General features: G+C 37.4%; 1 protein-coding gene across 2 annotated transcripts in view; it reads right to left on the reverse strand.

Annotated features, from left to right (window-relative positions):
- The window catches only part of TBC1D23 (TBC1 domain family member 23), a 53290-nt gene that overhangs the window by 26321 nt on the left and 13872 nt on the right, over positions 1-13097 (reverse strand). For both annotated transcript variants that reach the window (XM_040225986.1, XM_040225993.1), the window contains exons 2-5: positions 9989-10100; positions 8076-8181; positions 6692-6896; positions 2046-2169 (exon numbers count right to left, since the gene is read on the reverse strand). In XM_040225986.1, coding sequence (XP_040081920.1) covers positions 2046-2169; positions 6692-6896; positions 8076-8181; positions 9989-10100 — 547 coding nt within the window. The remainder of the gene's footprint in view (positions 1-2045; positions 2170-6691; positions 6897-8075; positions 8182-9988; positions 10101-13097) is intronic.

A 13097-nucleotide genomic window follows, 5' to 3' on the forward strand; every position in this document is an offset into this window, starting at 1 on the left:
ATTATTCCATTTTTCTTAGATACAGAAACAATTCCAAATAGAGGTTTAAATTTAAAACATTTTTAATGAATAAAGAAAGCTAACAAGAACACATACATTTAGTGAATATTTTGTGCCAGATACCAAATTACTGCCACATTTCTTTTATTAAATGTCTCTTATTTTAAATATTCTCATGACAGGCTTTTAAAGTAGACATTTTCCTCCCTGTATTATAGGTAGGAAAATAAACCTGCATGAAATAACCTTCCTAACATCACAGAGCTAGTGAGTGGTGATACTTGGACTAAAGAAAAGGCCTGAGACTCCACAGCTGATATAACTGCTATTACAGTTGACCACAAAACTTTTAAAGTACAATACATAATGCTTTTAAAGTTTTTTGTAGTTGTTTAAAATTTACTATTAGAAATAAGGAAGATGCAAATATAGACAGACAAGGTACGGTCAACACTGACCTCACTTAGCCAAACTAAAGCTACCTCTGCATCATTCTCAGTGATGAGTTCTCAAATCACAGGAACTGGTTTGGCTTTATCTCATGATTGGAAAAGAAAGACTCCATTCCATAGACAAGATACTGGTAGCAAGAATGAACTACTTGGGAAACTGACAAAGAGAAACTGGTTATTTCCATAACCAGTTAAAATCTACAACCAGCACTGAGTACCAATCCAGAGTTCTGGCCACAGAAATGGCATTTCTCAGGCATGATGTGACCAGAAAGACATCTATGAAAATATTCAAATTCTTAAAAGAAAATTTCTCACTTCTATACAAATAAGTAGATTTAATAGCAACATATGAATCTCAGAGAACCTACAATTTTATTATTTTTATCAAAGTGACAAGACTATAGCCAAGAAGGAACGAAAGAGCAGGTTCTTGAGGTTTAGTATGCCAGAGCTGAAACCAGTTAGGGTCTCTAGGGTCTCACTGTCTGCTCAGCCCATCACCCTCTGAGATAGATCCTATGATTAGTCCCATTTTACAGATGAAAAAAATCAAAGTTCAGAGGTTACGTGTATTAAATAACACAGTTAATAAATGGCAGAAATGGAGTCCTTTCTGAAGAAAAGTTAGGTAAGACATCATCGAGAAACATGTTAAAATTTTTGAATATACAAATATTTTCTTCTGGAACCTAAACACTGTTTTAAAAAAGATCTTCAAGTTACCCTATAAGAGCAGTTCTCAAAGTATGGTCTGAGGAGCCTTGCACATCTCCAAGAGTATTTACAGAGGAGTTTGTGAGATCAAAGCTGTTTTCATACTAATACTCAGATTTTACCCTTTTCATATTCATTCTCTCACAAACGAACAACACAATTTTCCAAAGGCTACACGAAATAGGGTATCATCACTGACTGAATAAAATACATATGAGAATGTACCTGCCTGTGATCTAACCAAACATCAATGAGATTTGCAAATTTAAAAATGCCACTATTCTTTCTTTTTGGGAAATAGTTTTCATTTAAAATATATGTATTGGATTTATCACTACTTCTAAACAAATACCTAAAATTTCTTAATTTCTAACCAATGTGATCCACATAAATTATGGATCCTCAAAATATGTTGAGTGTAAGAGGTCCTGAGACCAAAGGGCTTGAGAACCACACACCTAAAATAATAAAACTTCCCATTTAAAATATAAATATAGAATGACAGAGGACTGAGATGTATTTTATATTCTTTTATATCAATCATTTGATAATCTTAAGCTCTTTTCTTCGTGATTGTTGATCAATTCTCAAACACACTATCAACAATTTAATCACACGGTTTTAAAGTGAACTGATACATACCATATATATATTTACATATATTTCTAAAACAACAAAGGCTAAACTTCGTATTAAACAATTTAAACTAAATGAAGAACAACAAAAAAAAATCTTTGAAGTGGTAATAATTTTAATCCTTTGTCTTAAATAATAATGGTCTATAATTTAACACTTTTCTTTTTCTTTGGGGGGGAACTAACTATAGTTTCACAGAAAACTATTTTTCATTAAGTGTTCCTACTTTCACTTTATTACCCAGTTGAGTGCATAGGAGTCTGGAGTAATTTTCTTTGTATCAAGAAAAGAACAAAGCTCAGGTTCATGGTATTGGATGAGTAATCGGAAAAGATGAAATGGTCTCCCCTTCAGGGAACAATCCCTAAAAGACAAGAGAAGCAAAGTTTCTTGCATTAATAGGTCAAAACTGATCATATCAGTAACCAGTCCTCGTGCAACACCCTCCTCCCCTCCTTACCCCAGAGCATCCGACTTCAGAGCACTGACAGCAAGCCTACCTGACACAACCGGGGGCAGGCCTCTCTTGCTTATACCTAACATACCTGACCTGATAGGAAGAAATGGCACGTCTACAGCCAACTCTAGGAGGATTCTTTCCAGGTGAACCCAGGCAGCACGCAGAAGAAAGGACTACAGGGACCAGTGAAAACAGAGGGACCACTTAGGTTGTTTTGATAAGCTCTGGATCCCAAAGGGAGATCTGGAGAGCCCTGAGGAAGTTCAGCTCCCTTCTTTTTCTGCCAAATAAGAACAGGGAGGCCTTGCATGCTGCGATTTATGGGGTCACAAAGAGTCGGACACGACTGAGCGAGTGAACTGAACTGAAGAAAGATCTCCCAGGAAGGCTTCAGGTTAGCTCCATAGTTAACATACTCAATTAGGAATCCTTCAGCAAAGGTCCAAGTCTGAAATGGCCACAGACAAACATTCCATGAGAGTGGACCCAGAGCTGTGATTGGAAGTGGCCTGGGTACCAGATGCTCAGAGAAAATCCCAGGAGGTGCCAAACACTGACCTTACTGAGTAACTATACTACTTCTTGCCTTATTCCTTGGTGTCTAATAAATCTGTCTAATAAACCATTAAAAATGTACACAGCTCAAATTGCAGGCCATCTTAAGAAAAGTCAGCATTTACTGAGGAAACACCATGCGCCACACACTACAATAGACAGTTTACAATGTTATCTCACTTTATCTTTACAAGCAACTCTATGAAAGATACTATTATCACCCTCAATTTACAAATGAGAAAACTGAGGCTTAGCTGTGGTCAAGCAGCTCAACCAAGGTCACGTAACTAAGAAGTGATGGCACTAAGACTTGTACACAGAAGCTGGGCATTAAACCATTATACCATGCTACCCTCCCATATATGTAATTTAATATTTGAACTAGTGGTATTTTGGTAGATGTAGTCTTTAAAAAGCAAACTGTAAAAAAAAAAAACTGAAATAAGGTGAAAGACTTCATGTAGAAACATTAATGAAAAGCACTGATAAAGAATGTTTCAAAATGCTATTCAAGTGGGAATAATGAAAAATAATCTCTGCAAAACTAAGACCTAAGGTCAATGTCAGTTTGGTATAACCATTCATCTACCATTTTTAATACTGGAGATAACAAGGGAAGTTTTGTAGAAAAGGCTCTAATTTGCTAATTCAGATGCTCAAAAATAGAACTGGATTCATACTGACAAGACTACCTCCCCCTTTCTCTGAACACTTTCCCCACTCTATAAAGGCAAGGCAGTGGATTGCTAAAACGAAACAGATGCACAGTGGCAAGATGACTAGGAACAGACACTGTAAGGACAACTGCCTAGCTTGTGGGCCTCATCCTTGGAAAGTGGGGCATCTCAGGGAATCAGCCACTGCAGCAGCATCTAGTCATTTAACAGCTGTGCACTGAAAGCTACTCTCCCCTGCAAAGCAGTGTGCTTGATAGAATTCTGCTCATGTTACATCTGACTCTCTAATAAGATCCATTATAGTGGAGTTGTTTGAGCAGTATTTTGTGGGGCTGGGCCCTATGCAGGGGTATTACCGCTGACTCTGGCTGGAGTACGGTGCTACACTGGAGTCACCTGACAAAGGATGTTACACGCTCAAACCTCTAGGAGTAACCTCACAACGTAGCCTTTACTAGTATCTACCACCACCAACATCCTGTAGAGACAAAGCCGGAACATCATGTCCCTTGCTATTACTAGTTTTGTTACACTGAGAGGTGGTAAAAATATTAGCAGTTGAGAGACAGTGTAACACAGTCGCTCGGCTGTGTCCTTCCCACTCTTTGCAGCTCTATGCACTGCAGCCCGCCAGGCTCCTCTGTCCACGGGATTTTCCCGGCAGGAATACTGGAGTGGGTTGCCATTTCCTCCTCCATTAGTATAACAGAATGACTCCCAAATGTGAATTCTAGCCTCTGCTTTACCATGAGCATAGCCCTGTATTCTGGCATCTCTAGGCCTGCTTTCCTTACATGAAGCCCTATCGCTTCAAGGTCGCACCCAGGTTCTCCACTCTGGGATGTATTAGAATTGCCTGGGAATTTAAAAATCGACATGGCTCTACACAGTCTACTTATATTTGAAACATGAAGGGTCAGTATGTTTTAAAAGTTCTTTGGCTGAACAGACATTTCTCCAAAGAGGACATATAAACTGCCTCTAGGCACATGAAAAAAATGCTCAAAGTCATTAGCTGTCAGGGAAATGCAAACAAAACCATAATGAGATATCACTTCACACTCAGTCTGGCCATAATTAAAAAAAAAAAAAAAACAGCTGGCAAGAATCTATAGAAACTGGGATCTTTATTTACTGCTGGTGGGATTGTAAAATGCTGCAATTATTGTGGAAAAGTCTGGCAATTCCTCAAAAGGTTAAACACAGATTTACCATATGATCCAGCAATCCCATTCCTAGGTACATATCCCAAAGCAAAGTCCACACAAAAATTTGTACACAAATGTTCATAGCTGCATTATTCATAACAGTCAAAAAGTGAAAACAATCCAAATGTCCAGCAACTATTACATGAGTAAATAAAATGTGCTATTTTATTTCACTGTACATACAATGAAATGTTACTTAGCAATAAAAAGAAATAAAGTAATGGCATTAATATATGCTATAAATACATACAGATGAATCTTTAAAAGACAATGCTTAGTGAACAAACATAGTCACAAAAGACCACATATTAGAAGGTTCTATTTATATGAAATACCCAGAATAGGCAAATCCAGAGAGAAAGATGAGTGGCTGCCTAGGGCTGAGAGTGCTGGGGGAAAATGGAGCTGACTGCTAGTGAGTTCAGGGTTTCTTTTAGGGGTGAGAGAAACATTCTAAAAAGGACTGTAGCTATGGCTGCACAATTCTGTGACTCTACTAAAAGCCATGGAATTATACATATTAAAAGGATGAATTTTATATTATGAGTGATATCTAAAGCTGTAAAAGAAAAAGAAAACAAAAACAAAAAAAAGTTGTTTAGTTGATTCTAATAAGCAACCAGGGTGGAGGAACTTATAAATTAAAGCACAAGTGTCCAATCAAACTTAGGTTCAAATCCGGACTCAGTCATACACCAGCAGTATAATGCTGAATAAGTCATTTAATCTGTGTCTTTGCTTCAGTTTCTGTAGCTGTAAATCAGAGATATCTGCCTTATAGTGGTCACTGTTTAAGTGAGAAAATACAAAAAGCACCCACAGCTAACACAGTGCTTTTCACACGAAAAGCAGGGGGGAAAAAATGGTAGTCATTTAACTATCAAGCTTTAGAATAGCAGTCCTCTGGAAATGGCAACCCGCTCCAGTGTTCATGCCTGGAACATCCCATGGACCAAGGGGCCTGGTGGGCTACAGTCCATGGGGTCACAAAGAGTCGGACACGACTGAGTGACTTCTCCTCTCTTCTCTTACCTTAGGTGCATACTGCAATCAACCAAGAAGCTCTAAATCTAAACAAACATCAATGCATGGCTGGCCTCCTCAGAGACCTGATTTAATTAGTCAGGTATGTAAAAGGGCATCAGGATTTTTTTAACCCCACCCCCAATGACTCTCCAGTACTCTTGCCTGGAAAATCCCATGGACGGAGGAGCCTGGTAGGCTACAGTCCATGGGCTTGCGAAAAGCCGGACTGAGAGACTTCACTTCACTTCCAGTGATTCCAATGTGTATCCAAGGTTCACTGCGCAGCCCAACCACTGCTCTAGATTATGTCAAAAGTTCCTTTTGGCACTAAAATTCTGCCTACCTGATCCATACCTGAGAACCTCAAGAATTCTTTCTGAATTCCTACCCATCTCCCTTCTTCCTGGTACCTCTTCCATCCCCCCAAAACAACCCACACATCTGTCTAGACTCAATTTAAGTGTCACTTTCCCAGGGAAGACCTTCCTGACCTCCAGGGTAAGTCAGGTCACCCCCACTCTACATTCCTATACCACTCTGCATTTCACCTTCCTAACACTCAGTGCACTTCCAATTACTTCTTCAACATCTGTATTTCTAGGACTATATTCCAGGCTGTAACCCCAGCGCCTCACTGAAGACAGCAGCACTCCAAAACTTTTACTTAGACACTATAATGTTATTTTTGTAAGTAAAGAAATCAAAATAGAGATATCACCCAAAAAGTATGAAAAGTTATACTGCATACATAAACTCTACAAGCCCAAATTCTTAACTAAAGAATCCTTTTAAAAATATTTATAACCACAAAAATAAAGTCAAATAGCAGTTATGATTCAAACAACCTTAAAAATTACTTGAACCTTTTACTTTACCATCAAAATAAATCTAACAACTTCACTTCAAAACAAACTAGAACTTCCTTCATTTTACAGCTATAATAAAAAAATCGTGTCTTACCTGGGAATGTACTTATTCATGATCGCATAAAAGCAGTTGTATAAATCACTGCGTGGCAGCTGAAGATGCACCAACGGTTTGAGGAGATGTATCCAGCTAAGGGTTGAGCTATACTTAATGTTACGGGATTTACAATAGAAGGTAATTACAGATTCAATATCCAAAAGTAATTGTGCTGCCTTCTCTTCTGGCACTGAAAGCTGATCTAAAAAATAAGAGTCAAAATTACCAAGGGGATGCCAGATGCTCAGTTATTGGACAGAATACTAATATATAATACTATCTTACTGCATTTAGAGCATGTCAAGGACAAAATAAAACTACATAAAAGTGCATTTTTCCTTACACCTATTCATATTCACTAGCTATTCAGGATTTATTAGCTTAATATTGGACCTACATATATGTTTTATATATATACATATCATATGTGTGCATACATGAAAGTAGTGAAAAGTGAAAGTGTTAGTCACTCAGTCGTGTCCAACTCTACGTGACCTATGGACTGTAGCCCACCAGGTTTCTATGTCTATGGGATTCTCCAGGCAAGAATACTGGGATGGGTAGCCATTCCTTTCCTCAGGGGATCTTCCTGACCCAGGGATAGAACCTGGGTCTCCTGCATTGCGGGCAGACTCTTTACCATCTGAACCACCAGGGAAGAGGGTGTGTGTGTCTGTGTGTCTGTGTGTGTGTGTGTCTGTGTCTGTGTGTGTGTAAAAGAATGCACAATGTGAAGCAGGAAAGTAGGCATCACTCACTTTCCTGGAAAGCAAAAAAGCGTTTTCTAAGTAACAGATTATAAGGACAGGCAGCTGCCACTATGGCTTTGTTGAAGTGAGGGAAACTGATTCATTCTCCACCACCTATCCTTCGCCTAGCAATAATGTTTCTCTTGAGGTCAGCCCATAAAAAAGTCTACTTAGCCAATAATCTAACTAAAAAATGACAGAGAAACAAAAAGACACCAATGGACTATAGATGAATTAAAAAAGAGAAATATAAACCAAAATAATTTAATCTTCAAAAGACAGTGTGGGGGATTTGAAACCTATTCACCCATGATCTATAACACCTTTTCTATAGCAGATCATGACTTATGACTTACAGAGAAACTTCTGGAATAGCTCCTTTTAATCTGACGGCTGTATACAATCATACAGATGGTCAATAATACAAAAAACAATTTAAAAATACTAAAAATCAGACTCTCTTAAATGCTGACATTATTTCATAAGAATTTCCAAAGAGATGTTCTAAAACTATGCCCTTTCAATATAGTCCAAATTCAACAAATCCCCAATTATAACAAGTTCATTCTACTAAACAGTGACTCCTCTATCCAAAAAATTTATCACTGCTTGAAAACAATTATTAAACTTACCAATGAACTCCAGACAATCTTTGTGAATAGTGTTCTGTTCTGGCAGGTCTAAAATACCATCCCATGATGCCAAACTATCACCTTTTCCTGCAACATTTAGAGCAATCTGAAAGAAAGAGAAAAAAAAGCAACTGGCTCCTTATGTTATTCCTCACTTTTGAAAAGTATGTTATAATAATATTAGAGGTCTGGATTTAGGGATAATAATGTATACTTCAAAAATTACAAGTAAAATGTCTGTATCAAATTTTACTATTTTATGTTAAACCAGTGAATAAAATGAATTACACAAAGTATTTACATAGTATTTTACACATGTAAGCTTATTTCAAGCAAACATCATTAATGCTATAGAATGAACCTGTGTGTCCCCTCTCCCAAATTCATTTATGTTGAACAAATTTCCTGATGTTCTGGTATTTACAGGTGGGGCCTGTGAGAGGTGATCAAGTCTTGAGGGAAGAGCACTACATGAATGGGATTGGCCTCCTTATACAGAAGACCCTACCTAGCTCCCGTGTCCCCTCAATCATGTGAGAACACATTAAAGAATTACAATTCTTTTCAATTTAATAGCGTTATTGTTATTTTTAAAGTCTTTAGACTTTCATACTAAATATTTTAGTGCCCTGCCAAGAATTTGCTTTAAAATAATACAGTGGGTGGGGTGGGGAGAAAAGGATAGAATACTAATCAAGTAAGATCAGCCAAATGTTCAGTTCACTCAGTCGTGTCCAATTTTGTAACCCCATGGACTGCAGCATGCCAGCCTTCCATATCCATCACCAACTCCCAGAGCTTGCTCAAACTCATGTCCTTCGAGCTGGTGATGTTATCCAACCATCTCATCCTCTGTCGTCCCCTTCTCTTCCTGCCTTCCATCTTTCCCAGCATCAGGGTTTTTTCTAAGGAGTCAATTATTTGCATCAGGTGGCCAAAGTATCAGAGGTTCAGCAACATGGCCAAATGTTGACAACAGTTACAACTCAGTGATGGGTACATGGGGGTTCACTAAACAAGTCTCTATGTTTTTACATGAGTTTTAAATTTCTGTAACATTTAGAATACTAAGCACAGGTATAATTCTATTTCTGTTACATATATATGTATGTGCAGAGAGGAAAAAAGATGTAACACTGAGATATTACTATGCGTTTTACCTGTAAGTGGTAGATAATTTTTTTTTGTTATCCTTTGCTTACACATTTTAACAATGGGAACTATTTTAATAGTAACAAAAATCTTAATTTAAAATTAAAAAATGATACACATGTACTAGAGAACAGCTGAAGCAGAAAATAAAGCAAAGGAAAATCTCCTGTAATTCTAACACCCAGAAACCTATTTCCTCTCCCAGCTTTTTTTTTTTTTTTTAATATAGCTGAGATAATTCCGTATCTGCAATTATATATCCTATTTTACTCACTGGTTGCACTTTCCCATTTCACTAAATAATCTTCATAAACATAAATTCTAATGGTTACAAAAGGAAGAACTGCCTTTCAAAATCTAAATTATTAAATATACCAAACACTATAGAATCACGGGCTTCCCTGGTGGATCAGACGGTAAAGAATCTGCCCACAACGAAGGAGACCCAGGTTCGATCCCTGGGTCAGGAAGATCCCCTGAAGAAGGAAATGGCAACCCACTCCAGTATTCTTGCCTGGAAAATCCCATGGACAGAGGAGCCTGGCAGGCTACAGTCCACAGGGTCTCAAAATGTCAGACACTAAAAACTTTCCACTTGCACAGAAACACACACTTTAGCAAGCTGCTCTATTTGATAAATTTTCTAAATGTGTAAGGCACATAACATTATAAAGTCCTTTGCAATTAAGAAAGCTGAAAATCAAAAGTTTAAAATATTGTTCTTAACTGATTACATTTTACTTGTTTTAGTTTCCAGTTACCTTCCAAACTTTAGCCCTCAGATCAGCAGGCAGTGGCCTCCCTTGAATTATATTTCTCAAAGTTTCAAGATCACAACCTCCTGCTTCCAGAGCTTCTTCAAGATCTTTTTCCCTGAAAAACAAGTCCTCTGTATTAAGATAAATTTTTGTTTTTTTTCCTTCCTCAGTACTTCCTCAAGAAATATGGCCTATTAAAGGTTAGCCTGCCATGCAGGAGATGCAGGTTCAATCCCTGGGTTGGGAAGATCCCCTGGAGAAGGAAATGGCATCCCACTCCAGTATTTTTGCCTGGAGAATCCCATGGACAGAGGAGCCTGGGGGCTACCTTCTATAGTGTCGCCAAGAGTTGGACACAACTGAGCGACAGTACATACTAAGAAAAAAAAGGTTCAGCAGCCAAAATGCAGTATCAAAGCACATACTGCATTTTGTTTTCTTGAAAGGAAATCTCAGGTTTCAAATAGTCAATCTACTCTTATTTTACACTTAGTTCTAGCAAGCTTAGTTATCTGTTTTCTAAGATTAATTTAAAAAGAGTAAACAGGACAAACAGTATTAAGAATTCACAGTAATATTAATATTTAGAGTAGTGATAATGACTAATACTTTCTGTAGGACTACCCTTGTACCAGGCACTGTTCCAAATATTTTACGTGTGTGTGTGTGTGTGTTTTAATTCTTGCAATAACCCTATGAAGTAGGTTATATTACTGGTCCCAGTTTACAGATGCAAAAACTGAGGTAAAGGGAGGCTGTGTAGCTTATAGTCAAACATCTAGTAATAGCAGAGCCAGGATACAAATTTTAACAGCCTACTTTTAGAATTTATGCTCTTAACATTATGCTCAGATAGAGGCAGGAAGGAGAAGCCATAAAATTGGGCCAAGAATTCAAGGTATGGGAATACTGTTACTGTGAAGTCACTTCAGTGGTGTCCGACTCTGTGCAACCCCATAGATGGCAGCCCACCAGGCTCCCCCATCCCTGGGATTCTCCAGGCAAGAACACTGGAGTGGGTTGCCATTTAGTACAAAACTATACAGATATCATGCCCAGAACAGTGCATGGCTTATAGTGAATAGTCAATAAATGTTAGAGGAACAAAAAAATAACTTAATGGCATCCCTCTATTTATTATATATCAAAGCAAACCACTACCACATCAAGTACATTATCAAGCAAATAATCAAGCAGTTACATTTAGTCTACTATGTTTAAGGAGAAAAGCATGAAATAAATTTTATTTTCATTTATATATGGTCGAAATTTGTAAAATTATTTGTAAGTTGAAATAATAATTTAAAAACCTTCACAAGGGCGTGGATTATTTTTTAGCAGGGAAATAACTACTTAAAATTCTAATTCCCTCAGAATTCTCAAAAGCTAAGGTTCCAGTCATTATTTATAATTTTAGTATATAATGCATAAGAAATGTATATAAATAAAAATCCCTGAGCCAGGCAATTTCTAAAATTCTGTGGAGCAGGCTAAAAGGCAGAGCATTCCACTAGGATCAGGAAACCAGGATTTTGTCACATGTTTCTGGTTCTTGAAGAAAATAAATTACATCCATTACATATTCTCTCAGTAAGATAACGTAAATCTCCTCTACTCATAGGATTCCAAGAATATTAGTTTAAATACATAACTTTCCTCAAGTGCTGTCCCATTAATGGAAAGGAATTAAATGAAAAATGTAATCATTTGGGATCATATCTGACAGAAAAGCTGGATCAAATCTGAAAGATTTTCTTAACAAAGCTACTACAAATTCATATGTTTGAGAATGTAACTAGTAACCACACAAGAAACATTTCATTCTTTTGCTATTTGGTCACCAAAGTGCTGGACCAGAAAATGAAAGAAAGAGGCTTCAGTCCACAGTTGAGAAATAGTTAAGGTCTACAACTGATAAAGACGGGGCTTCATCTATTCTGTTTGACCAAAGTGTACGAGATAGCCTGTCAGAATCTGAAGGACTGTTTGTAACCCTTAAACAGAGAAAATTTAGTGGGATCTTTGATGAACAAAATACAATTAATTTTAAATGATTAAATGTGTAAGTGAACTGAAAATACCATTTAATGAGATGAAATTATTTTTATCAAATTAATGAAGAACTAAAATTTTTTTCATTTTTCAGTGCAAAATCTTTGGTTTCTTTTTAAACTTTGCCAAATTCCTTACTACTGCAGACAACAAAGTCAGTACTTTGGAGCAAAATGTCCAACCCTCAATATACTTGATGATGATAATAATGTACAAGCACCTCTCTGTTGATACAGCCACTACTGGATTCTCTGATGCTGCCCCCAGGGGACCACAAATGTGGTTTCCTGGAGCACAACCATAAGCAAGAAACCAGAAAATGCTCCACTAAAGTAGTCAAAGGCACTTCCCACAAACTAAATAATTAAAAGTAACGTTATCTTCTGAACAAGGAGTTCAAAGGCTCAGTTATAGAACTTCAACATTACAAATGTGCTTATAAATGTAGTAAAAAAGCTGGAAATAGTGAAGCTAAATAATTCACGTAAGAGTCAATTTCTTATCAAGAGACAGTATTTAGCTCTCAGAATTTTCCTCCCCCCAGAGCAAGTTTCTTTTCGTTTTCGAACAAGCAACACCTAACATTCAAATAAAAAACGCATGTCTGGTGGAGTATGACTGAGTGGGTTGTGCTTTTTAAAGTCTTCTTTGATTACGGTGGCTTCCCACTATCTCTATAAGGTAAAAATTGACCGAAAGGTACTAGACAGTCTGACAGGCCTTAAAAATAGATAAGAGCAGGCCATGTTTAAATATCTTAGTAAATATAAAAACAAGTAATTGTCTTCTCTGCTCAGAAGGTCTAAGACAAAACAAATCCAAACATTTGGGGTTGCAAAGCAGCAGGAAAGCATGTCTTCCTGCCTCTGTGACCTTGAAGCTATAGTATTTGTTTGCATAATAGCTTAGGGCTTCCCAGATGGTGCCTATGGTAAAGAACCCAGCTGCCAGAGCAGGAGACACAGGAGGCATGGGTTCAATCCCTGGGCCGGGAAGGTCCCTTGGAGGAGGGTATGGCAACCCACTCCAGTACACTGTCGATGATCTATCAATGATATAT

Source organism: Oryx dammah, unplaced genomic scaffold (assembly GCF_014754425.2).
Source record: "Oryx dammah isolate SB20612 unplaced genomic scaffold, SCBI_Odam_1.1 HiC_scaffold_2, whole genome shotgun sequence".
Taxonomy (NCBI): Eukaryota; Metazoa; Chordata; class Mammalia; order Artiodactyla; family Bovidae; genus Oryx; species Oryx dammah.